The sequence below is a fragment of the Xenopus laevis genome, chromosome 3S (genome assembly GCF_017654675.1).
Source record: "Xenopus laevis strain J_2021 chromosome 3S, Xenopus_laevis_v10.1, whole genome shotgun sequence".
Taxonomy (NCBI): Eukaryota; Metazoa; Chordata; class Amphibia; order Anura; family Pipidae; genus Xenopus; species Xenopus laevis.
The window spans coordinates 128,202,666-128,229,945 of record NC_054376.1 but is presented as its reverse complement, the minus strand read 5'-3'; the positions used below and the strand labels follow the sequence as shown (position 1 = coordinate 128,229,945).

Below are 27,280 nucleotides of genomic sequence, written 5' to 3'. Positions count from 1 at the left end.
TAGCCAATTCGAAATTCGAAATTTAATTAAAGAGGTAGGATATTATGAAGTGGAAACAAAGACTTTCCAACATCACGAAAAGGACATAAAGACTCTCCAAAGCAACTGCTATATGGCAAGGCTATCACCTCTTTCCTCTCTTTACTACTTTTTCACTTTTTCTTTTTCAATCATCTTTCCTTCTTTTTTATAATGTTCTTTTTTTTCTTATAATGTTTTTTTTTTGTTCTTTTGTTGTAAATCCCAATGTTTTTAACGTTGGATGATTGTAATTTGAAATACCAATAAAAAGTAAATAAAAAAGAAGTTCCGGGTGCGGGTATAGACTTGCGTCAGCGGTTTTGTGAGATTGCTGGTCATGGTTCGGGTCTTCTCAATAGCGATTTTACGCCTTTTTTCTGACCACGCCTACTTCAGATGATGTCACTTCCGGTTTACAATGACAGCACTTCCTGATTCTTGATGGTTAGTGGGTCGCGGGTCCAGGTTGCGGATAAGGTACTTGCGCGTCGGGTCGGTAGCGGGTCCAAGTGAGTAAGAATGTGGGTTGCGGTCTGGGTTGTGGATTGCAGGTTGCGGGTACGGTTTGGGTACGGGTTCCAAAAAATGGACCCGCGCAAGACTCAAGCACAAGCTTCTCATCCACAAAAATCCCCAAATTCTTTTCCATGAAAGATGCCACCAACACACTATGACTAAGGGTCAGATTTATCAACGGTCAGGTATTCAAGTTTTGGAAAGAAAATTATTAGAACTTCTAGCTATTTTTTGTGTACTTCGACTAGGGAATAGTCCAAGTTCGATTCAAATTTGAAAAAAATGCATAGATTAGAATATCGAAATTTATCATGTACTGTCTCTTTAAAAATTTGACTTCGACCATTCACCATCTAAAACCTGCCGAATTGCTGATTTAGCCTATGGGGGACCTAGAACCTATTTGGGGTCAATTGATGGACTTTGAAAAATCTAACTTTTTCTTGGGAAAACGTTGAATCGAATTCGATCGAATGCCCTATTCCTTCAATTTGTACTATTCGAATTTGGTTGAATACGGACCTATGCGAACAAAAATGAACCCATTCGACCAAAAAAAACTTTGACTTGATTTCAGTTGGTCTTTTTGAATTCGGATTTCGAGGGTTTTTTTCAATTCGAAATTCGACCCTTGATAAATATGCCCCTAACATTTGTTACTTCTACTAAACTGCATGACCTTGTATTTATCAATATTGAACCTCATCAATCATAACCAATATTTGACAATGGGGTGTGGCCTTAAAACATGGTATGACTGCTACAATTATTGTTTTATCTGTTGTTTGTCTATAATGCAACATCTAATTTCATTTTGCAAATTGGATTATTGTATAGTACCAGTAAGACATTAAAACGCCATTGTAATACACGAGTGGCACTCAACCTGCAGCCTTGTGCCTTTATATGGTCACAGAACAACCCCTCAGTGACTTCTAATATCCTTATCATTTACAGTAGGGGGTACATTATCCCTTATAATACATGAGTGATACTCAGAGTTCCCTGTATAACTCAGCCTGCAGCCTTGTGCCTTTATATGGTCACAGAACAACCCCTCAGTGACTTCTAATATCCTTATCATTTACAGTAGGGGGTACATTATCCCTTATAATACATGAGTGATACTCAGAGTTCCCTGTATAACTCAGCCTGCAGCCTTGTGCCTTTATATGGTCACAGAACAACCCCTCAGTGACTTCTAATATCCTTATCATTTACAGTAGGGGGTATATTATCCCTTATAATACATGAGTGATACTCAGAGTTCCCTGTATAACTCAGCCTGCAGCCTTGTGCCTTTATATGGTCACAGAACAACCCCTCAGTGACTTCTAATATCCTTATCATTTACAGTAGGGGGTACAGTATCCCTTATAATACATGAGTGATACTCAGAGTTCCCTGTATAACTCAGCCTGCAGCCTTGTGCCTTTATATGGTCACAGAACAACCCCTCAGTGACTTCTAATATCCTTATCATTTACAGTAGGGGGTACATTATCCCTTATAATACATGAGTGATACTCAGAGTTCCCTGTATAACTCAGCCTGCAGCCTTGTGCCTTTATATGGTCACAGAACAACCCCTCAGTGACTTCTAATATCCTTATCATTTACAGTAGGGGGTACATTATCCCTTATAATACACAAGTGAGGTATATTATGCATAGAAATACAATTACCTATGAATCTGAGCAAAAGTCATATTCAGGAAACCTTTTTTCTGTTATGAGAAAGAGAATGTCAAGCAGAAATGTCTCACAGACAGAAGACATATATAAGGAGGCAATTTTATTATATTAACCATATATTTTTAAAAATTGGATGCAGTGGTGAAAAGCAAGGGGAAGTGCTGGTGTGTAGAGTTCATTGCTGTCTGGAACAATAACGTTAAATATGGCACAGTCCACAGATAGTGATGGGCGAATTTGGGGCGTTTCTCTTTGCCGAAAAATTTGCGAATTTCCCGCGAAATTCGTGAAACGGTGAAAAATTCACGAAACAGCACCGGCGTCCGTTTTTTGGATGCGGGTGCACATTCGCCGGCGAAAATGCGTCTGCGTTCAAAAAAACAGCCGCCGCCGAATTTTCGCTGGCGAATTTTTGCAGCGGTTTTGCTAATTTATTTGCTGGCGGCGAATCGTGGGAATTCACTGTAAATTCACGCCTGCCGAATAGATTCGCCCATCAGTATACACAGATCATTTGGTTTATGCAAGTGTCATTTGTAAATCAGCCTACAAGGAACATAACTGTCACTTCCATATAAATCCTGTGCTCGGCCTCATCTGGAAACAGCAGCAGAGCTAACACTCGTTACTCAATGACTTTGTCCTGTGCTGGAAACCATAGGCCTGAAAAGACAAATAACCATTTATACACAATATCTTCTCAGTTGTGTCTGGTGCAACGAGGGGAGATACGAGGCAGAAAGTTAGAATTCTGGGACTGGATTCTGCCAAATTTGTGAGCAATAAACCAACCTCCACTCATTATTGTTCCTTAAGGGGGAAATCCACTCAAAAACTTTTTATTAAATATTTTCTTTCATTATACAACAAAAAAGGTTTTGGGTGGACTTCCTCTTTAGTAACACAGGTATGGGGTTTGTGATCTGGAAACCCATTATCCAGAAAGCTCCAAAGTACGTAAAGGCTGTCTCACATTTATCAAAATAATTCCAATTTTTAAAAACGATTTCCTTTTTCTGTGTAATAATAAAACAGTCGCTTGTACTTGATCCCAACTAAGATATAATTAATCCTTATTGGAAGCAAAACCAGCCTATTGGGTTTATTTAATGTTTATATGATTTTCTAATAGACTTAGGGGGTTATTTATTAAAGTCCGAATGCCAAAAACATAAAAAAAAAATATTTTATTTTTTTTACTATAAAATCTGAATTTAGTGGGAAAAAAAACTAAAAATTTTCAGGATTTATTAAATCCGATGCAGCAAAAAGTCTGCATTTGAAAATCCGGCATCTCAGATCTGCCGAGGTTGTATATAAGTCAATGGGAGAAGTCCCTATTCTATTTGGAAGTTTCTGTGGTCTGCACTTGAAAAAATCCAAAAAATTCGGACTTTTTCGGGGAAAAGGCCAAAAGAAATCGTGCAATTTAGGAAAAAGGTCTGAAAAATCATACAATTTGGATTTTTTTCGTGTTTGTCCCCGATCCAATAAAATTGTGATTTTTTTTAAAATAATAAATAAAATAAGCTTTTTTATGATCTACCATAAAATTGTCTTTGAATGCTATTTATAATTTTGCCATAAAAGTATTTTCCTGATACTTTTACTTTTTCTTTCCTACCCCCATGTTCCTGTATGAGGGGGCTGCCATATTTGTGCAGCAGGAGTCCAATAGCATTAGAAACTCTAACTGACAGTTTAAGAAGGGACAGTCAGGTTGGCAAAACAGTCAAGTTTAGGAACTTCAAGTGACAATTACGTACAAAAGAAGAACTATCAGCAAAAAATGATCAACATGACCTATAGGTAACTTTTAATGTAGATTAATATTTTGAAAATAAATTTTTTAGTGTCATTATCACTTTAAAGGGATACTGTCATGGGGAAAAAAATTCTTTCAAAATGAATCAGTTAATAGTGCTGCTCCAGCAGAATTCTGCACTGAAATCCATTTCTCAAAAGAGCAAACAGATTTTTTTATATTCAATTTTGAAATCTGACATGGGGCTAGACATATTGTCAATTTCCCAGCTGCCCCAAATCATGTGACTTGTGCTCTGATAAACTTCAATCACTCTTTACTGCTGTACTACAAGTTGGAGTGATATCATCCCCTCCCTTTCCCCCCCAGCAGCCAAACAACAGAACAATGGGAAGGTAACCAGATAACAGCTCCCTAACACAAGATAACAGCTGCCTGGTAGATCTAAGAACAACACTCAATAGTAAAAATCCAGGTCCCACTGAGACACATTCAGTTACATTGAGAAGGAAAAACAGCAGCCTGCCAGAAAGCATTTCTCTCCTAAAGTGCAGGCACAAGTCACATGACTGGGGGCAGCTGGGAAATTGACAATATGTATAGCCCCATGTCAAATTTCAAAATTGAATATAAAAAAATCTGTTTGCTCTTTTGAGAAATGGATTTCAGTGCAGAATTCTGCTGGAGTAGCACTACTAACTGATGTGTTTTGAAAAAAACATGTTTTCCGATGACAGTATCCCTTTAAGGTTAAAGCTCTGCCTTTTACTTTAAAAAGTCAAACTTGATCAATGTATATTTTTACTGGTCGCAGTGCTGTTCCGTAATTCTGTCAGTACATGAAGGAAACAAAGTTTTACCTGGAGGAGAGAAGAAACATTCAGGCCCAAACGCACTTACCTTTTACCTTGCGATGTCCCAGAATCCCAGCGGTGATGATGATGCAGAGAAGGACACAGCGGACACTGAGAATGATGTACAGTTTCCATCGTGGAGATAAAGGCACCGCTGATACAAGATTAGAAGTGAGAAGGATTAAATTAATGGTTTGGGAATCCAGCGAGTGCCTAACTGGCCCTACACAATGGTATCATAGCCGAAGCCTTCCACGTGTCCTGCCAAATTACTTAATAAAATGTAAAAGTTGAATGAGACCAAAATCCAACTGACAACCCCAGTCTCCATGTAAAGGCTTCCCAGTTCCCTTGCTCCTATTTGGATCATTCTAAGGACAGATCTGTATGTGTTTGTGGGAGTTACATGTGTAAAAGAGGGGTCGCGGGTCACTTATTGTCCTATTGTCTCCTGCTCTGCTGTCTCCATCTTGTCCTACTGTCTCCTTATTGCCCTTCAGTCACTATTATATCCTACAGTTACTACATTCTCCTACTATTCCTCTTCTCTCTCTTCAACCCTACAACTGCTGCTCTACTGTGACGGTCTCTGTATGGGAGGGACACTACTCTTACATAGTTACACAGTTAAATTGGGTTGAAAAAATACCAAAATCCATCAAGTTCACCCCTCCAAATAAAAACCCAGCCCCATACACACACTGACCCCTCCCTACACTCACATAAATTCTATATACCCATATCTATACTAACTATAGAGTTTAGTATCACAATAGCCTTTGTATTATGTCTGTCCAAGAAATCATCCAAGTCCCTCTTATAGTCATTAACTGAATCATCACCCGGCAGTGCATTCCCCAACCTCACTGTCCTCACTGTGATGAACCCCCTACTCTGTTCCTTTAAATGAAACTTCTTTTCCTCTAGTCTGAAGGGGAGGGGCCTCTGGTACGTGATTCTCTTTATGGGTAAAAAGGTCCCCTGCTATTTGTCTATAATGTCCTCTAATGTACTTGTAAAGTCTAATCATGTCCCCTCACAAGCGCCTTTTTTCCCCCAGAGAAAACAACCCCAACCTTGTCAGTCTCCCCTCATAATTTAAGTCTTCCCTCCCTCTAACCAGTTTAGTTGCACTTAGTCTCTGCACTCTCTCCAGCTCATTTATATCCCTCTTAAGGACTGGAGTCCAAAACTGCCCCCATACTCCAGATGAGGCCTCACCAGGGACCTATAAAGAGACACAATTATGTTTCATCCCTTGAGTTAATGCCCTTTTCTATACAAGAACTTTATTTGCTTTAGTAGCCACAGACTGACACTGCCCAGAATTAGACAACGTGTTATCTACAAAGACCCCAAGATCCTTCTCATTTAAGGAAACTCCCAACACACTGCCATTTAGTGTAGAACTTGCATTTATATTATTTTTGCCAAAGTGCATAACCTGCATTTATCAACATTGAACCTCATTTTCCAGTTTGCTGCCCAGTTTTCCAGTTTAGACAAATCACTGTGCAAAGTGGCAGCATCCTGCATGGAACCTATAGTTCTGCACAATTTAGTCTCATCTGCACAAATAGAAACAGTACTTTCAATGGCCACCTCCAGGTCATTAATAAACAAGTTGAAAAGCAAGGGACCTAGTACAGAGCCCTGCGGTACTCCACTAACAACACTGGTCCAATTAGACAATGTTCCATTTACCACCACTCTTTGTAGTCTATCTTTTAGCCAGTTCTCTATCCAGGTACAAATACTATGTTCCAGGCCAACATTCCTTCATTTAAATGAAGTGAAAGGAAACACAGTGATATTGCAGTTACTGTGCTACAAGCAGTCTCTCTCTCTGTCTCTGTCTCTGTCTCTGTCTCTCTCTCTCTCTCTCTCTCTCTCTCTCTCTCTCTCTCTCTCTCTCTCTCTCTCTCTCTCTCTCTCCCTCTCTCTCTCTCTCTCTCTCTCTCTCACCTGTCACATGCTGTCTGGTCCCTGTGCCATAAATGGTCTCTGTACTGAAGTTGTTGAAATCCTCACAAAATCTGAGTATAACAAAGCAATAGTATGAGGTGTTATTATCAGCCTCCTGCACGTTCCTTATATAGAGATCTGTCTCCCTCCTCAGCTCTGTCCTCCCCTTGTACATGGGATGGACCATCTCCTGGGAGGGGTGATAGGCAAATGGTCCCGTGAGGTTCCCCACTCGCCAGTAAACTCCCACCCACAAGGGGTCTCTGTTGGGAGAGAAGGAGCAGCTGATGGAGGCTGAGCCTCCCGACTGGACTGTGAGTTCTGGACTCTGAGTAACAGAGAAGCCAACGCTGGGCTCAGAGGCTGAAAAAAAGATAAACAATTACAAGTATGGGATGCATTGTCCAAAAACCCATTATCCAGAAAGAATTATGGAATGGCTGCCTCCAATATAATCCAAGGATTTAAAATAATTTCCTTTTTCCCTGTAATAATAAAACAGTAGCTTGTACTTGATCCCAACTAAGATATAATTAATCCTTATTGGAAGCAAAACCTATTGGGTTTATTTAATGATTTTCTAGTAGATTTAAGGTATGAAGATCCATATTACAGAAAGATCCGTTATCCAGAAAACCCCAGGCCCCCAACATTCCCAGGTGCCATACCTGTATTACTTATACTGATATTTCTTTTTGAATTTCTGTACCTGTATGCACACCTATACATTGATGTACAAGAGATTTTGTTTGTTATAAGTGAGATATTGTATTCCTTTGTGACTTTTTGGTAACTTAATATGGTAAGTTTTAACATTTAGTCATATGATGTTATAAAACATTTGATACGGGTACGGGACCTGTTATCCAGAATGCTAGGGACCTGGGGTTTTCCAGATAATGGATTTCCATACCTTAAGTCTACTAGAAAATCATGTAAACATTAAATAAAGTATGGAAAATATGGAAACAAAGATGGCAAATAAATAAAAAAAATTAAGGGTGACTCCCCATGCAACTATCACTTGTTTTTAAAATTGTTTAGTATAAAAAATAAAAACTGGGTAAATAGATAGGCTGTGCAAAATAAAAAATGTATCTAATATAGTTAGTTAGGCAAAAATGCAGCTCTCTTGCTTTTCACTCTAACTCAGAGTTAGAGAGCTGAAAAGCAGGAAGTAATGTTCTGGCTATTATGTTATTATGTTACACATCCACTCACTCCAGCCTTTATACATTACATTTTTGCCTAACTAACTATATTAGATACATTATTTATTTTGCACAGTCTGTCTATTTACCCAGTTTTTATTTTTATACTGAACAATTCCTTTAAAGGGGCAGGTTACTCTCTGCTTATCATTATAGCTACTATCATATAAACAGTGCCTCTAGGATACACTCAGTGAGGTCAGTAAGTTGTGTTACCTGCAACTGCCAGTTCTGTGCCATGATCACTTAGTGCAGTTTTGTTTCCCACTTTCACCTCACAGCAGTAATGTTTCCTATGGGAAGGGGCAACTCCTTCTATCCGTAATGAGACGTCTCTAGGGAAATCCACCAGTGAGAAGTCACTTTGCTTCTGGGATCCATTTACCTCTGTCCATCTCACAATATTGGGGTTATTGTTACAAGTGAGACGGTCCCCCCAGCGCCATTTTACTTCCCGTATTTCCTCAGTTGCAGAATGAACAATACAGGGGATAACGGTGGTTTCTCCCTCAATGGCAGGAATTGTATCCACTTGTTGTACAGAGAATTCACCTGAGGAGTTAAAGGAGGTGAGGCATTAAAGGTCATTTATTGATTGAACTGCAGTATGCAAAGTGCAAATTTTGGACACAAATTGCCATTTTTTTCCACAACGCAAGAATTCCAACATCAACGTGGCTATGCTCTCCATGATGGTGCCCAACTGGACAAAATAAAACACTATTGTGTGTGCATTTTTTAGACTATGGTGCATTTTGTAGCTAACTTTTCTTTGCTGATTGCGTGACTATTATGGATGGAGGATGATTGGGTGTGAACCCTGGAAATAGTTTGAGTAGAATATTTGAGTAGGACCCAGTGTATGCTGAGGGTAATGGCACAGCACCCCCCCCCCCTCCACCACTTAATAATGTTAAATTAGAATTTCTAACAAATTATTCAATAAAAGGCACTGGATACAGATACCACATAGTAAGAGCCAGTGGGTTAGGGCTTCACATGCACATAATACACAGTGAAATACAGGCCCTGAATCCCCTTTGCTATATGAAAGATATTGGGGATGTTGACGCAGTGTCTCCTCCTAGTGGGATTTGGGAATAGCACCTACGTGTTGAACAGAGCTTCTCATCTGTCAGTCTAATTCATAAAATCTCCCAGTGTACCTGATAATTGTATGAATGTTCCCTGGATATTCTGCCAAGGCTTTAATCCCTTGTCTTCTGGTTCCAGGCGGCAGCAGAACATTGGGCCATCCGTGCGTCTGATCCGCTGGATTCGGAGAGACACCACATTCTGTTCCTTGGGGTTTCCCTCCAGGCTGATTCTCCCTGTGTAGTTCCCATGTACATCATTCTCTGTGTGATTATAAATGAACGTGTTTTGTCCACAGGTTTGGGATGTTCCTGCTCTCCAGTAGACTCTCAGACTGATGGATCTGTCTCTTCTATACCCGGGGTAACTGAACCTACATGGGATAATGACATTGTCTCCCTCACTCACTCGCACTGACCCAGTCTGGATAGTACAGTATGGATTCTTGCTATGGATTCCTCCTGCACAGAGAGACAAAAGAAGAGAAAAGAGTCCATCAAAATTATATAGATTGTAAACTGGGTCTAATAACACAATACTAAGGCCGATTGTGCACCATCCTCATCCATGTTCTTATTGAAGATAGTGCCACATGGGCTCAGGTCATGTATCTCCACTTACTGTATCTCTGTACCAGTCATTTATAATGAGAGGTACAATCATAAAAACAATCAGATACCCTTTATTTCAATCCAAGAGCCAAACTTAAAATTAATAATACTCTATCAGATCCTATTGCACTTGGAAATGGTACGAGACAAGGGTGCCCACTCTAGCCACTTCTCTTTGTTCTAACACTGGAACCATTGTTATCTACAATACGTAATAATGTCAACATTAAAGGTTTGTTAGTGAACAAAATATGACATAAGATCTGCGCATTACACTGATGACTTACTATTTACACTTTCCCAACCGACTGTTACTTTACCTAACTTACTGGAAGAAATAAAAACATATAGCCACTTGAGCGACTTTAAAATAAACTATGAGAAATCGAATGCGCTGAACATCAGCCTACCAAACGATACAGTAACTGCTTTAAAGGGTAAATTCCCTTTCAAATGGGCTAAAGAAAAGCTGGTATACCTAGGTATTATACTGTCACCTAATGTGGATGAGTGGGTTTGTACTAATTATACTTCTATTTGGCAGGCAATTAAAAAGGATTGCATAGCATGGTCCAATAAGCTACTTTCTTGGTTTGGCAGAGTAAATTTTCTTAAAATGAACATTCTCCCAAGACTTTTATACATTTTTCAGATGCTTCCGCTACGTCCCCCTAAGGGATTTTTTTTAGCATTCTCAACAGCATAATTACCAAATTTATGTAGAACAGGAAACAACCACGTATAAAGCAGGAAACACTTGGGCACCATCGGACAGCTGGCGGAATCGGTCTACCGTATTTCAAGCTGCACCATCAAGCTAGTGTACTATTACGACTCATAGACTGGACCTATCATAAGAACTCTAAAGCATGGATTCAACTGGAACAAACTTTACTACCACAACCTTTTAAGATTCTTCCTTGGCTTTCATCCAAAAACTACTTGCAATCAATAAGAGATAACTCCCTTATCAGTTACTGTCTACACATATGGGAATTGTTAAAGAAGAAAAATACCAGTATTAAAAAGGTGGAAAAGGAAAAGAGAATAGAGGGGGAGCTGTTGTTACCAGCGGATGTTATTTCTATCTAAGTCCTGCGACACGAGGGAGAAGGCAGGACACACAGGTCACAATTTTTACCTCCCTTAACTAATATAGTAAAAGACTATCTTTCCTATAAAACCACAAATCGGTTATTTCTTTATTTGCCTTTCACTTCTGAACCAATCTAAAATTCATATGTTCTGTAAGGCTACAAAAGTGCTGTTATTGCTCCTCTTTCATCTGAGACCCTTTCCCATTCATATTCCAGTCTCTTATTCAAATCAAAGTTGCTAGGGGAATTTGGACCCTAGCAACCAGACGGCTGGAGAGCCACTGAATAAAAAGCTAAATAGCTCAAAAACCACAAATAATAAAAAATGAAAACCGATTGACTCAGAATATCCCTCTCTACATCATACTGAACATTAACTCAATGGTGAACAACCCTTTTTAGAAATAGAAATGGAAGTTCTTTCTTTTAAAGTGTGGGAAGATATAAACTTCAAGTCTCATTTAGACACAGAGGAAATATTTGATGATAGAAGTACAAACATTATTGGAATCACAATAGAGTTCAGTCGGCTTCTGCTTCATTGTTTCCGGAGAGAATACAAAGTGCCTGACACACACACATATATCTTACCTTGGCAAGTCCATAGGAGGAGAAGAAGAAGAAGCTGGTCCATTGCTTGTTGTCCTGGTGCTGATAATTAACATCAGTTCTGAGGTTTCTTCTCTGAGCAGAAGTCGTGCGTCAGTAACAATTTGGGGCCTCTGATTTCCTGAGTACTAAGTGGAGCGCAGTGTTACCAAGTTCTGTTTTTATAAATGTGACCCATGGGAAAGAGGAAGAACAAACTTGTGGGGCTGTAAAAAGTGTTAGAATCACAATTAAAGGAAAGTATAGGTAGAAAATGAAAACATGTAACTTATACGCAGGCTGCAGTTTCACTACAAATTTCCTGGTCCTTCACATGGCAGTGGGCACTGATGTGTTGACCCCCTCGTCATGTGAAGGACAGGAAATGAACCTAATAAAAGACCTTCCCCGCCCATACTCGACCTCCTTTTCATTTCCTGTCCTCGTCAGGAAAGCTCCCCCCGTGACCAGCGGATATTGGGCTCCCCTCTGAAGCTGCAGGACCGGAGTTAAGCTTTGTGCGTCCTGACAGAAGCCTGCTCCTGGGCTCTGGCCTTTCGTTGCCTACAATGCGGTAAGTCGCAATGTTTCCCGGAAGGAAGCGCATGCGCAGTAAGACATTGGTCCTCCTATACCGAGCACTGGTGGGCGGATATGACGATGCGTGACATCACTTCCACCAGGAAATATATTGTTTCGTTATGGGAGTTTTTTTGCTCTCCCTGCAGTAGCTGCTGCAGTACTTCAGGAGCGCACAAGTGGGTCTCACTTGGGACAAACTGGCACAAAGTGAGTGAAGTCTTTTAGGGAGGGGGCGAGTTTGGGCAATAGCTGTGACTAATGTTGTCTTCCCCCCTCCCCCCTTGTTTTTCTTAGCCATGAGCTCTGGGAGACGTTCCCACTCAAGTTCCAGGGGGTGAGTGGACAGTGATTGAGCCCACACGTATTTTTCAGGAGTACCCCGAACAGACAAAGGGAAGATGGAAGAGAGAAAGCTACAAGAAAAGAGTGCTTAGCATGTAATAAGCCAGCCTTACAGTCCAAGAAGCTTTGTCAGGAATGCATGGATCTGACTTCAGGGGCTGCGTCATCATCACAGATGTCTTCCTTGATAGAATGGATGAAAACATTGTTTGATAAGTCCATGGGATCTATGGTAGATAAAGTCACGGACAACGTGTTGGCCAGATTAGGATCTTCAAGTAACATATCTCAGCCTTCTACCTCAGTTAGTCAGGGAATTCCACTCTCGGATTCACCAATTTCCAGTGATTCTGAAAATTCTCAGGAAGAATCCTCAAGGAAAGAAGAGGAGACAGTTAATCTGGACCTTGTAAATCCTCTGATAAAAGCTATGAGAGAGACCCTTAATTTGGATACACCAGAAGACCTCTCGGGAAGGCAGGATTTAATGTTCAAATCCACCACCAAGAAAGCTTTATTGTTTCCTGTGCATCAGGTGATAAAGGATACAATCAAAGAGGAATGGGAATTTCCAGATAGGAAGTTTTGCCCACCAAAAAGAATGAAGAAAATGTACCCTTTCAAGGAGGAGGAAACTAAGGATTGGGATTCAGCCCAAAAGGTTGACGCATCAATAACTCGCGTCGCAAGGAAAACTACTTTACCGGTTGATGAAGGGGTTTCATTGAGGGACCCTATGGAAAGAAGGCAGGATGCTACCATAAAGAAATCTTACTTCGTGGCGGGTTCTGCCTGCAAGCCAGCTATCGCTATCACCTCATTGGCTAGAGCTAATAAATTATGGATTCAGGAGGTAGAAGAAGCCTTAAAGAATAAAACCAGCAGAGAAAATATTCTTAAGGATATGGAAAAAATCAAGGCAGCCAATGAATTTATCGCAGAAGCATAAATGGACAACGTGATGTTAGCAGCTAAGAGCATGAGCCTAGCGGATACAGCTAGACATTCTCTCTGGCTGAGACATTGGATGGCGGACACCCCATCCAAGCATAACTTATGTTCCTTACCTTTTGAAGGAAGACTTCTTTTTGGCTCCAGGCTGGACAGTATCATATCCAAGGCTTCGGCAGGCAAATCTTCTTTTTTGCCTCAGGATAAAAGGGACAGAAGACCTCCCTCCAGGTCATTTAAATCCTTCAAAGAAGTCAAAGCGTATAGACCAGGAAACTCTTATAGGCAGAACCATTGGAAGGAAGAAAACCGGTTTATCAGGGAAGAAAAGAGATCAAGAATGAGAAAAAACCTTTATGAAGGTGCGCGAGCCCCGAAGCTTCAAGTGGGGGGAAGACTCAACCACTTCCAAGCCGCTTGGGCTCGGACTACTTCGGATGCCTGGGTGTTAGAGATTGTGTCCAAGGGTTATCATCTGGAATTCAGGGATCTACCTCAGACGGACAGTTTTGCACCTTCAAGAAACCCCAAAACACTGGAGGCTACAAAGGCCGTAACAGAGATTGTGGCAGAATTATTGGAAAAAGAGTTATTGTAAAGGTTCCCCCAGATCAACAGGGGAAAGGGATATATTCTCCTTTATTTCTAAGAAAGAAACAATCAGGCGACTTCAGAGCCATCCTGAACTTGAAAGAGTTGAACAAGTTTCTCCATGTGAGGTCTTTTCGTATGGAGTCAATACAGTCAGTTGTTCAAATTCTGTGTCCAGAGGACTGGCTGGTGAAAATAGACCTCATGGATGCATAGCTCCATATTCCAGTAGCAGTGTCACACCAAAAATTCCTTTGTTTCTATCTAATGGGACAACATTTCCAATATGCGGCTCTTCCTTTTGGCCTTTTGACTTCTCCCAGGACTTTCACAAAAGTGCTGGCACCCCTGATTGGTCATCTGAGACTACTAGGAGTAGAAATCTACTCATACCTGGACGATATGCTGATAAAAGCCTCAAGTCCAGAAATTTTGGAATCGCACAATAGGATAGTGCTGGAGGTTTTACAGAAGCATGGCTGGATGGTGAATTTTCAGAAATCTGTTCTGATTCCATCTCAGAAGTTAAAATTTCTGGGACTAATTCTGGACACAAAAGAGTTCCTTGTCCAATTACCGGAAGAAAAGGCTGCGGAAATACACTTGGTGAAGAGATTTTCCAAGTTTCCAGCATCTTCAATCCTATGTTTCCAGCGGTTAATTGGGAAGCTAGTGGCAACTATAGAGGCAGTAAACTGGGCTATGCACCACATAAGACCGCTGCAGTCGGAGGTTTTGCATCAGTGGAACAAAGGGCAAACAGATCAGCACCAGATTATTTTCATAAGTCAAGAAGTGAGAAACAAGTTAATGTGGTGGACGAGATCAAAGAATTTACTTGTCGGAAAGTCCATGAAACAGCCATACTGGATTCACCTGACTACAGATGCCTGCAAGACAGTTTGGGGTGCCCATCTAGGGTTGAAGACTGCATGGGGCAGATGGAATTCTTTCCAGATGAAGTTTTCATCCAACTGGATGGAGCTGATAGCAGTGAAGATAGCCCTGCTAAAATTCAGGACAGATCTAAGAGGGAAGTCAGTCCTGATTTACTCAGACAATATGACCACAGTCAGGTACCTGGTAAAACAAGGTGGTACCCGGAGCAGATCTCTGCTCAAGCTGGCTCAATCAATATTCAGATGGGCAGAGCGTCATCTCCTGAACTTAACAGCAGTCCATCTCCCCGGAGAGGAAAATGTTTGGGCAGATTGGCTGAGCAGGAAACCTCACCCAGGGGAATGGGAACTAAGCAGTCAAGCTTTCAATCTGATCACAGCGGAGCTGGGTCACCTTTCAATAGACCTGATGGCAACGGCAATGAATCGCAAGTGCCAAGTGTTCTGTTCCCGGTTCAGGGAGCAGAGCGAGTTCTGCCAGGACTGCTTCAGAATACCCTGGAATTTCCAGCTGGCAAATATGTTCCCTCCAGTGCCACTAATTCCCAGATGTCTGAGGAAGGTGAGGGAAGACAAAGCAAGGGTAATCATGATTATACCTTGGTGGCCCAGGAGATTCTGGTTTCCACAACTACTCAAACTTGCAGAGGTACCCTCGATCAGGATCCCACCTTTGCCCAAACTACTATGTCAGGGGTCACTGGTACATCCCAAGTCAGAAGACTGGAAATTGACGGCCTGGCTACTGAAAGGTTAAATATTAGGAACAGAGGTCTCTCAGACGATTGACACATTACTGGCCGCTAGGAAGGTATCCACTTCATACAAATATTACAAAATATGGGAAACATATCTTAATTGGTGTGTAGCAGTGGATTGGCCTATGGAACAAGTAGTAGCAGAAGACATTGTCGAATTTCTTCAGAAAGGGCTGGAGATGGGGCTGAGCACCTCCACGCTTAAAGGCCAAGTTTCAGCTTTGTCAGCATAATTTAACATATCTTGGGCTCAAGATGCATTGATCGTCAGATTTTTTCATGCACTACAAAGGATTAATCCTAGGACAAAGTCAAAAGTCCCCCCATGGGACCTTATCTTGGTACTTAAGGCATTAAAGGGGACCCGTCACCCAAAAAAAATATTCAAAATCCTATTTTATCACATTAGTCAAGGAAAATGAACTTTAATTACACTATATACATTATTTGAATCTTGTTTCCTTCAGTCTGGGATTTCAAAATTATAACAAGCAGGCAGGAGCCATTTTGTGGACACTGTTATTAAGACAAGTCTTGTATCATCTCAGAATCTTGTTTGTGCACCAGAATGGGGGACCTGATGTCCATCCCCATGTCCTGGCTACACAATTAAATGGTGAAGAGAACTGGGGGAATGTGTGGGGAGAGCAGTGACATGTAGGAAGTGCTGAATGGAAAGTGAAAGTAATTGTCTGCCCCACCTCTATGCCACAGGCATAGAGGAGGGGCAGACAATATTTGATTGACAGCTGACATTTTTAAACGAGCTTACAAAAGCTATGAATGCTTAAATAAAAAATAGAAATTGGATTTCATGTTTAATTTGAAAAGGACTTTTATTATACAGATTTTTGTGTCTGGGTGACAGGTCCACTTTAACAAAAGAGCCATTTGAACCCATGGAGTCCTCAAACTTAAAGGGATACTGTCATGGAAAAACATGTTTATTACAAAATGTATCAGTTAATAGTGCTACTACAGCAGAATCCTGCATTGAAATCCGTTTTTCAAAACAAGAAATGGATTTCTTTATATCTAATTTTAAAATTTGCTATGGGGCTAGACATTTTGACATTTCCCAGCTGCCCTCAGGTCATGTGACTTGTGCTCTGATAAACTTCAGTCACACTTTACTGCTGCGCTGCAAGTTGGAGTGATGTCATTACCCCTCCCTCCTACAATCTGCTGTAATGTAAATAGAGCCTTGTCTGCTGAGCCTGTCAGTTGAACAATAGGCAGGTATCAAGATAAGATCCCACTGACACCACTTCAGAAGGACTGAGATAAGATAGTCCTGTAATCACTGCCCCCACTTACGTTTCAAATATATATATATATACACAGACAATTCATTTTGGGCACTGGGAAATATATTTTATATAGATAGTTTATTATATTTGTTAACACAAAAATGAATGGCAGAACCACAGGAGTCCACTCCCAGGACTGATGACAGGGAATAGAAAAAAAGGATAAAATAAGGAGGACATACTTGAAAACCAGGGAAACTTAAGAGGAAGTCTAGGAAGGGTTAAAATAGCTGAGGAGAAAGGAGGCAGTAAGTAGTTAAGTAAAAAAGAAGAATTGCAGGCAGGAAAGGAGCGCAGTGTGTGTGAGGTGGATATTAGCAGAGGGAACTCACAGCTCCTTTAGCTCATCTAGTAACCAGTAAAACTAACTAGTCAGGCAGCAAGGAGAGAAAGCTCCTCCTCCAAAGGAAAGCAGAGATCAAACTTACAGAAGGGGAGGAGCTTTGATAGTGTCTGTGGGAGGAGGGGCTGCTAGTGCAGCTGTAGAGCAGGACGTAGGAAAGTGAAAGTAATTGGTTCCCTGCAAACCATGTGACCTCTCTCCTCCAAACATCACAGGCATGGGCAGAGAGGGGAGGGTACAGCTGGATTCTCATGTCGTGGTGCGACCTGGCTTTTTATTACAGAGTGGCTGCCTCCAAGCACACAGGTAATGCTGTGCCTGCTGTTAGAGCAGCACAGGAGGAATGTGTAATGAGCAGAAATGGAAGCCCCCATGACAAAATACAAACTAAAATAACTTATGCATAGATTTGTGGATTAACATTTTATTTGCCACACAGTGTTTGTGGATGTGTTTTTTATAAAAATGCAAAAAAAAAAAAAAAGTTTAAAATGACGACAGATTCTCTTTAAAGCTGGTTACCTGGAAAACCGCTTTTCTCCTAGCCATCACCTCAGCCAGAAGGATAGGGGAACTTCAAGCATTAACAATCTCAGGAAATAATTTAATTTTCAAAGAAGATTCAGTAATCATAAGGCCACCGGAAACTTTTCGGCCTAAAATGTCAACAGAATTTCACCGAGCACAAGAAATTGTTTTGCCTGCGTTCTATCCACAGCCTGTGTCAGAGGAGGAAAAATTATGGCACAATCTAGACTTAGTAAGGTGCCTCAGCTTATACCTGAACAGAGTCAAGGATATGAGGAGAGATGAAAATATTCTATTGATTCCGTCAGGAGCCAGAGCGGGCCATAAAGCCTCCAAGTCTACTATTGGTCGGTGGATCACTTTGTGTATTACAGAAGCTTATAAAGTATCTGATGTGCCGGTCCCACTTGATATCAGAGCCCACTCTACACGTGCCATGGCAGCTTCATGGGCATTCCGGGCCCAAGTGTCCCCGGAGGAGTTATGCAAAGCAGCAGTATGGTCATCTCTGAATACCTTCAGAGCTAATTTCGGAAGATCCATTCTAAACTCTGCTATGGGTCCCGAGTAATAATGTATTTCAGCATCCCACCCTTTGTCCGTTCTTACTGCTTGGTAAGGTCCCATTAGTGCCCACTGCCATGTGAAGGACCAGGAAATAGGAAAATCTTATCATACTTACCATGATTTTCTTTTCCTGGACTGTAACATGGCAGTGGGCAGCTTTCCCGGCCCTAGGGAGAGCTTATATATATTTTCTTCAGGTCCCCGGCAGCACCACAAGAGAGATGGCCCCTCCTCCTAGGACAGGAAACAAGAACAAAACACCCCCCCCTTCCTGCTATCCCCTGTGTTCTTGTTTCCTGTCCTCCGAGGACCAGGTGAGTATTAGGGGTCCAGCAGGATTCCTAGGGGGGCTAAGCAACCATGTCTTTACCACTCACCCCTAGCTGTGGGTTCCTGGTGCGTTCCCCTCCCTCCGTTTATCCTCCTGCCAGCGTGTGGGAGAGGAGTCAGTCTTTGACTGTTGGAGGGGTTCGTGCGGCAGAAGGGAGGTCTGTGTCGATATCTCCTCCTTCTGAGCCGCAGGTTGCTTCCCTCCCTCCGTCGGTTCTTCAGGCAAGTGCTGTTGTATGCGGCGGGGGTATTCGTTTTGTGCGCGTCCTTGGGCTTTGTGCGCTTCCGGGTTGCGGTAGGTCACGTGACCATCCAGCGGCAGGTTTAAAAAAAAAAAAAAAAATTTTTCTTTTCTCTTTCTTCCTGGAGTGGCTCCCTGCATTGCAGCTACTGTGTTTAGGTGCTGTGTTCTGGTAAGGAACCTTACTTCTACTGTTTGTGTGTTGCTTAGGGGTTATTATATAGTGTTTGTTTTTCCTTGTGGCCATGTCCTCCCGCTCTGAAGGTAGAGACCAAGAAAGGGAAAGATCCAAGAGATGTGCTTTATGCAAGTTAAGACTTCCTCCGGACTTTCCGAAGAGGATTTGTCAAGATTGTTTGAAGGAAAATTTTCAGCAAGATGTGCCCGAGGCTATGTCAGAGTTCATGTCATGGTTTAAAGTTAATATGCAGCAGACCCTTGAGACTTTTAAGGTTAATGCTCAAGCTCAGCCTCAAGCAAGTACTTCGGGGGCCAGCCAGGTGGAGGCGGCAGATGTACATGAAGTATTTGTGGATTCGTCTGATGAGGACATCAGAGAGGATGCTTATGTATTTTCAGTAGAGAATATTGATCATCTCGTGAAAGCTGTTAGATCCTCGATGGATTTGAAAGATGAAGATAAGCCACGCTCTAAGCAGGATATGATGTTTCTAGGTCGTAAAAAGTCGCCCAGAGTTTTTCCGGTGCATGAGGTGATTTCAAGTATAATTTCTAAGGAGTGTCCGAAGCCTGAAAAGAAATTAGTACTGCCTAGGAAATTGAAAGCTTTATTTCCATTTGACGAAAAGGTAGCGGCAGCTTGGGATCTTCCGCCTAAGGTCGATGTAGAAGTCGCCAGATTGGCAAAAAAGACGACTATTCCTGTGGAAGATGGAGCCAGTTTTAGGGACCCAATGGATCGGAAGGTGGATGCTGCTCTCAAGAAACTCTTTGAATCCTCTGCAGCAACGTTTAGACCTGGGGTAGCTACAGCTTGTGTCATTAGGTCTATTAGACTTTGGCTTAGTCAGCTAGATCAAGATATGGAGGATAGAGTCTCCCGAGAGGATATGAAGTCTTCGTTGGAGATTATCAAGCTTGCTGCAGATTATTTGTGCGATGCTTCGGTGGAGGTAGCTAGGTCTTCTGCTCTGGCTGTAGCAGGCAGGCGTGCGCTATGGCTAAAACATTGGGCAGCAGACCTGGCATCGAAGAATAAGCTTTGCGCCATGCCCTTTGAGGGTCCTTTTCTTTTTGGTAAAGAGTTGGAGGCTCTGGTTGCTAAATTAGGTGAGACGAAGAAGTTGTTACCTCAGGACAAACGTTTTTTTCCACAGAAAATTTTTTTTCATCCATCAGACCAATTCAAAGGATCTAGAAATAAGAAGAAGCCTTTTTTTCGTCCCACCCGTGGTAGGTCAGGTAAACCTCACTCAAAAGGAAACAGGTCAGAAGAATCTCGCAAGACGGATCAGTTCTGACGCCAACTTGTCAAGACCAGTAGGGGGAAGGCTTCGTTATTTTTTTCACGGGTGGACCAGGATCACCAGCGATCCTTGAGTTCTAAGTATTATCCGGGAAGGGTACAGGCTCGAGCTAGCCTCTCGCCCAGGACCTTGTTTTCTTTGTACAAGAGTTCCCAGAGAGTTTGTGAAAAGAACATGTCTCCTCAGGGGAATTCAAGATTTTCTGCAATCCCGTGTTTTGGTTCCTGTTCCTCGAGACGAAGAGAGGAAAGGAGTTTATTCTTCAGTTTTTTTGGTCCCCAAACGGTCAGGCAAGTTTCGAATGATTATCAATTTAATTTATCTAAATACCTTCATGAAGAAAATTCATTTCAGGATGGAAGGTGTCAGGTCAGCAGTCTCAATTCTGAAAGAGGGGGATTTCATGGCAACGATCGACCTTCAAGACGCCTACCTCCACATCCCGATTTGGGAGGGACATCAGCAATTCCTGAGAATTGCTATCAAAGATCAGCACAAGTTAAGTCATTATCAGTTTGCAGCCCTGCCATTCGGCCTGTCTTCATCTCCTCGCATTTTCACCAAGGTTTTGGTGGTGGTAGTAGCCTTTCTGAGAACCCAGAACATTCCTATTGTGCCTTACCTGGACGACTGGCTATTGAAGGCGCCTTCCAAAGATCTACTTCTCAGCCATCTGCAAAGAACGATTTCTTGCCTAGAGACCTTGGATTGGAAGATCAATTACCCGAAATCGGATCTCATTCCTTCTCAGAGGAAACAGTTCTTGGGAGTCCTGTTGGATTCGGAACAGTGTCGTACCTACCTTCCTCAGCAGAGGAAGGTCAGCCTGTGCAGTTCCTTGACAAGTCTCTCTCAGCGAAGAGTAGTCTCGATCAGGCAGGCCATGTCAGCTTTGGGAGCAATGACGGCGACTATAGAAGCAGTGCCGTGGGCCAGACTGCACATGAGGCTTCTTCAGAGAACAATTTTGAAACGTTGGGATGGCACAGAGAGCACTCTGGACAATCCTATAAAGCTACCTCCTCATGTGAGACACTCGCTCAGTTGGTGGAAAGGTCTGAACTTGTCCAAAGGAGTTCCTTGGGTCATTCAGCAGTGGCTCATTCTCACCACCGATGCCAGCAGGCAAGGGTGGGGAGCGACTCTAGAGCAAAATGTCTGGCAGGGCATGTGGTCTCTGCAGGAGGCGTCTCTCTCTTCCAATCACCGGGAGCTCCTGGCTGTTTGGAGAGCACTCAAAGTGTCGGCACATCTGACAAGAGGTCAGGCGATAAAAGTCAGAAAAGACAACACCACAGTAGTGGCTTATCTGAACAGACAAGGTGGGACCCGCAGCCAAAGTCTTCTGGAATTGACTCTGAAAATTCTTTGCTGGGCAGAAGTTCATCTGCAGACCCTGCAGGCGATTTATATAAAGGGTTCGGACAACATCAGAGCGGATTTCCTAAGCCGCAGGCAAGTTGTGCCGGGGGAGTGGTCTCTCAGTCCATCAGTGTTTCAACGTCTTGTTCACCGGTGGGGTCGTCCGACCATAGACCTTATGGCCACAAGGGAAAATGCCAAGCTGAACAAATTTTATTCCCAATATTTTCAGGACAGACCGACAGCGATAGATGCCATGCTCCAGTGCTGGAGAGGCAGTCTGAATTACATCTTTCCTCCACTTCCGATGATAACCAGGGTTCTGAGGAAGATCAGGCTAGACAGAGCCAGAGTCATTTTAGTGATTCCATATTGGCCCAGGAGAGCATGGTTCTCTCTCCTGTTGGAAATGGCGGAGGAAGATCCACTAATTTTGGGTTCCAGCAGAACTCTGCTTCACCAGGGGCCAGTGTACCATCCGGACCCCAGCAGACTAGCTCTATCAGCGTGGATCCTGAATGGCAATCGTTAATCCAACAAGGATTATCCTCAGATGTTATTGCTGTTATGGTTCACAGCAGGAAAGCAGGAACTAATAAAATTTATTCTAGAGTTTGGAAGAAGTTTTCTTTCTGGTGCGGAGATCATTCTATTGATCCACATGAGGCTTCGGTTCCCCAGATTCTACAGTTCCTTTCAGATGGTTTTCGATTAGGGTTGAAACCAGCTACGCTCAGAGTTCAGGTGGCGGCCTTGGGGGCAGTGAAAGGTGTTTCACTAGGTGAAAATCACCTCGTTAAGCAGTTTATTAAAGCAACAGGCAGATTGAAACCAACCGTCAGAGATATCTGTCCGCCATGGGATCTGAACCTTCTATTGTCGGTTCTATCTGAGGATCCTTTTGAACCATTATCATCAATTCACATTAAGTTCCTGACCTTAAAGACTGTAATCTTAGTAGCCCTTACTTCGGCCAGAAGAGTGGGCGAAATACAGAGTCTTTCCATTGAAGAACCTTATCTTCAGATTTTTCCGGATAGAGTTGTAATGAGGCTTCCACCCACCTTTGTTCCTAAAGTGGCTTCGACTTTTCATTCGTCTCAGGAGATTGTTCTTCCTTCATTTTATCCACATCCAGTGGGAAGTAAAGAATGCAAACTTCATAAACTAGATGTCAGACGCTGTTTGGTGTTCTTTTTGTCTAGATCGGCACAATACAGAAGATCTAATAACCTTTTCATTAATTTTGCAGGCCCTTCAAAGGGGCTAGCTGCTTCGAAACCAACGATTTCAAGATGGCTTAAGCAGGTTATTAGTATGGCTTATGAGTTAAGAAGTCTGTCTCCTCCTGCCAGAATTAAACCACATTCTACAAGAGCAGTAGCTACATCGTGGGCGCAGAGAGCGGAGGCATCGGCAGAACAAATTTGTAAAGCTGCGACGTGGACCTCGATGCATACATTTTCTAAGCATTACAAGCTGGACATTTTTTCTTCAAGGGAGGCTGCTTTTGGCCAGAAAGTATTACAAGCGGCTTCTGTTCCCTCCCCTTGATCTTTGCAAAATCTCTTGTGGTGCTGCCGGGGACCTGAAGAAAGATTGAATTTCTTACCTGAAAATTGTCTTTTCTTCAGGTCCCCTCAGGCAGCACCATTTATCCCTCCCCTTAATTAAAATTTCTGTTAAGCAGCCTGGTGTCTCTTGTTCTTGTAAACTAACACAGGGGATAGCAGGAAGGGGGGGGTGTTTTGCTCTTGTTTCCTGTCCTAGGAGGAGGGGCCATCTCTCTTGTGGTGCTGCCTGAGGGGACCTGAAGAAAAGACAATTTACAGGTAAGAAATTCAATCTTCTCGGTCAGTAAATAAAAAGGAGGTCGAGTATGGGCGGGGAAGGTCTTTTATTAGGTTAATTTCCTGTCCTTCACATGACGAGGGGGTTAACCCATTAGTGCCCACTGCCATGTTACAGTCCAGGAAAAGAAAATCACGGTTAGTATGATAAGATTTTCCTATATCCGGCCCATGAAGCTGAGCTTTTGTTCTTATCTGTTAATGATCGGTAGGGGGCGCTGGGGAGACTGATGGGGGAAGGGTGAGTCCTTGAGGTAGGAGCTGTATGTGAATAGGGAACACGTAAAGACAAGGAAGGAACATGATGAAGAGGGCGAAGATCAGCACTGGACTAGTCAGGATGAAGAGGGCGATGACTCAGGACAGGAACAGACTGGATGGGACAGGATAGTGCGGGCGTATATCAGATCAAACTGGGCATAGAGTGCAGAAACCGACAGCGGGATTCTTCGGAACTTATCTGTTATCTACTTAACTTATAGTAGTACTTATCTGTTATCTATTGTGTATCCTGTGCTTGAATGGCTGCCCCCATGGCTACACAGCAGCTTGTTTATATAAACTATAGTAGTATTTATCTGTTATCTATTGTGTATCCTGTGCTTGAATGGCTGCCCCCATGGCTACACAGCAGCTTGTTTATATAAACTATAGTAGTACTTATCTGTTATCTACTGTGTATCCTGTGCTTGAATGGCTGCCCCCATGGCTACACAGCAGCTTGTTTATATAAACTATAGTAGTACTTATCTGTTATCTACTGTGTATCCTGTGCTTGAATGGCTGCCCCCATGGCTACACAGCAGCTTGTTTTTATAAACTATAGTAGAGTTTTTGAAGCAAACACACCAGTTGCACCAGTGCTAAAATAGCTATGGAGTTTACTAGCATGTTATAAGCGACACCGACTCATAACTCTGAGCTACTATAGCAATGTTTATCAAATTTGTAAGCAATTTCTTGGGCACACACATATTAGCAGGTGAGCCAGTCTATCAATGGTCAGCAGTCGTGTAACTATAGAGAAAGCAGAGCCCACAATCACAGGGTGGCCCTGGGAATAGGGGGGCCCAGACTGTGCACCTCTAGTTTATGGCTTGAATGAGGTTTCAAAGCCCATTATGAGAGGGAGGTCGAGTTTGATATGAACCAGTACAATTAGAATCCAGTATTTCATGTTATTCAACAATCTCTCGTATTCACATTTCAGTAGACAAAGGAGAAACTACTGGTGTAAATAAAAATAAAAAGAAGCAGGAGATATTGATAGAAACGTTGCACATTCATCCAAACCACTTTGAACGTGAAACTTACACGAGAATCTTGTGTCACTAATTTACACTGATTTCTCTCTAAATACTGTATATTACATGTTCCCTAGAAATATCACACAATATTTGTAGTGAAGTTACTCAGCAGTCTTACGACAAAATAGACGTTGCTTAAATGGCTACATTATAATAATCCATTAATCATTAGAGAACTAGCTCTGATCCTTTGTATAAATTGGACCAGCGGATTTTGAGCTCTGTAAGAATCTCGATACAATTTCCATGTGTGACTTTACATGTTAAACAGTGGCTTGTACTTGATCCCAACTAAGATATAATTAATCCTTATTGGAAGCAAAACCAGCCTATTGGGTTTATTTCATGTTTATATGATTTTTTATAGCACACTTAGGGGGTTATTTATCAAACTCCAAGTGCAAAAATCATGAAAAATGCAGATTTTTTTTGACCAAAAAAAAAGTATTGTACCCCGAATCTGAAAATGTGCCATCTCCAAGCTGTTGGGGTCCTGTAGAAGTCAAAGGCCCCATTTTAATATCATGGTCCATGCTGGGTTTTGGCCAAAATTCCAATTTCTTTGAAGTTTGGCACCAAATATCTGATTTCGGTGGAAACATTTGATGTTTTGGTGGGAAAATCTGACTTTTGGCAGGAAAATACGATTTTTTTTTATTTTTTGCCCGAGCAAATTTTATCGAGCTTTTTATATGATAAATAAGGTCCAATCGGCAATTCAAAGTTAGTCAGACTTTCTTAATAGAAATAATGAGATAAATTAATAAATAACTCCCTTAGGGTATAGAGATCAAAATTATGGAAAGACCTATTATCTGGAAAACCCAGGTCCTGAGGATTCTGGATAATAATTCCCATATCTGTATTTTTCTGCATTTAGAATCTGTTGTGATCCAGAATTTGGCCAGGTTCCTTTTGCACATAACAAGGTTAAATATTGTGTGATACAGCCATAGTTGAACCTTTACTGAACCTTTACTGATACCCCCAACAAATTCAGTCCCAATTCTATTCCCCTTCCAGCCTATAATTCTGTCTCTATTAATGAACAGCCACCAGGACCCATGTAAATCCCAAACTATAGAAGCAGAACTTACAGTTAAATAAAAGTATTTAAAGACTCCTACAAATAGCAAAAGATTGACTGTGAATTGGCTCAAGGCAAACTGGCCCTTTAATCAACATATAGCATGTGTCTGAGCTAATTAGTACAGCAGCTCTACCGAGCAAATGCAATAGTTATATAAATAAATAGAAAGCTGAGCCGATGGCTGGATGGATGAAGTCCCATATACTCTATACATCTCTTACCATGGTAGGTCCATAGCAGGAAGAGTGTGAGAAGCAGATTCATTGTTGGATGTTGTGACTTGATCTCAACTCAGAGGTTTATTTTCACTGCAAAAGTTGTGGGTCGGTAACACTGAGAGGGGGTTGGTTTCCTGAGCGTGAGGCTTGTGGGCAAACTGGATCACTATCTCACCAAGTTCTGCTTTACAGCAAGAAAAAAAAAGAAACAGCTTCTAGGGGTATAAAAAGCTTGTGAGAGTCACGGTCAGGCAGGAACTTATTGTCTTACCCAGCAGAATTAAAGGGGAACTAAAGTCAGAGAAGTATTGTGAAAGAATGATGCAACTTCTGTGTATGTGTTACTGTATTCATTAGCACAGCCTTTGTCCTTCAAGTCGGCCTCTTTTTCTTATCTCGGTTTTAGGGAGTCGGTATGGTCTGACCACACTCATAAGTCCGGACACAAAGTTGCTCCCCAGCAGCCAACAGTTTTGGTCTCCATCACTCAAACAGGACATTATTGTATTAGAGAGGGGACAGAGAAGGGCAACTAAGCTGGTAAAGGGAAAATCTTAGCTATGAGGAAAGACTGGCCAAATTGGAGATGTTGACTCTGGAGAAGAGGCGCTTAAGGGGTGATATGATAACTATGTATAAATATATAAGGGGATCATATAATAATCTCTCTAATGATTTATTTACCAGTAGGTCTTTCCAGTTGACACAAGGTCACCCATTCCGATTAGAAGAAAAGAGGTTCCGCCTAAATATTTAAGTAAAAAATAAATACGTTTTAGTATGTTCTACAACTAAGCAACTTTTCATTTGGACTTCATCATTTCTTATTTACAGTTTTTGAATTATTTGCCTTCTTCTTCTTCTCCTCACTCTTTCCAGCTTTCAAATGGGGGTCACTGACCCTATGTAAAAAACGAATGCTATAAATGTATTTTTATTGTAGGTGTTTAGAGAATATTACCCCCTGTTTTGCCTGTGATTCAACAAGCTTGGATACAGACAGGAGAGAGTAAGACTCTGCTGGGATTCGATCTAGAGACCTTTGGCTTTCTGGTTCTTTGCTTTAAACACTGGGTGAGCAGCTAGCAGACTTGCTTATTACCTATA

General features: G+C 41.9%; 1 protein-coding gene across 2 annotated transcripts; it reads right to left on the bottom strand.

Moving 5' to 3' along the window:
* Positions 1-2,314: 2,314 nt before the first annotated feature.
* LOC108703530 (sialic acid-binding Ig-like lectin 14) lies at positions 2,315-26,432 on the bottom strand. 2 transcript variants are annotated; one of them, XM_041588946.1, is made up of 7 exons: positions 26,177-26,432; positions 11,421-11,644; positions 9,193-9,582; positions 8,243-8,578; positions 6,816-7,178; positions 4,897-5,004; positions 2,315-2,894 (listed from the first exon to the last, which is right to left on the bottom strand). In XM_041588946.1, exons 2-7 carry the CDS (start codon positions 11,461-11,463, stop codon positions 2,857-2,859), a joined length of 1,278 nt encoding a protein of 425 aa, XP_041444880.1. In that variant the 5' UTR covers positions 11,464-11,644; positions 26,177-26,432; the 3' UTR covers positions 2,315-2,856. The 2 variants fall into 2 exon arrangements, with proteins under 2 accessions (XP_041444880.1, XP_018095190.1); XM_018239701.2 differs by lacking the exon at positions 11,421-11,644 and having other exon boundaries at positions 26,177-26,431.
* Between the last annotated feature and the right edge of the window lie 848 nt (positions 26,433-27,280).

What these genes read in the sequence shown, in the direction of transcription:
- LOC108703530 (XM_041588946.1), bottom strand. Translation starts at nt 11,463, where the DNA reads ATGGACCAGCTTCTTCTTCTTCTCCTCCTATGGACTTGCCAAG. An exon ending in CCTCCTATGGACTTGCCAAG is followed by an intron (nt 9,583 to 11,420) that starts GTAAGATATATG and finishes CTCTCTGTGCAG; the next exon opens with GAGGAATCCATAGCAAGAAT. An exon ending in CACAGAACTGGCAGTTGCAG is followed by an intron (nt 7,179 to 8,242) that starts GTAACACAACTT and finishes TCTTTTTTTCAG; the next exon opens with CCTCTGAGCCCAGCGTTGGC.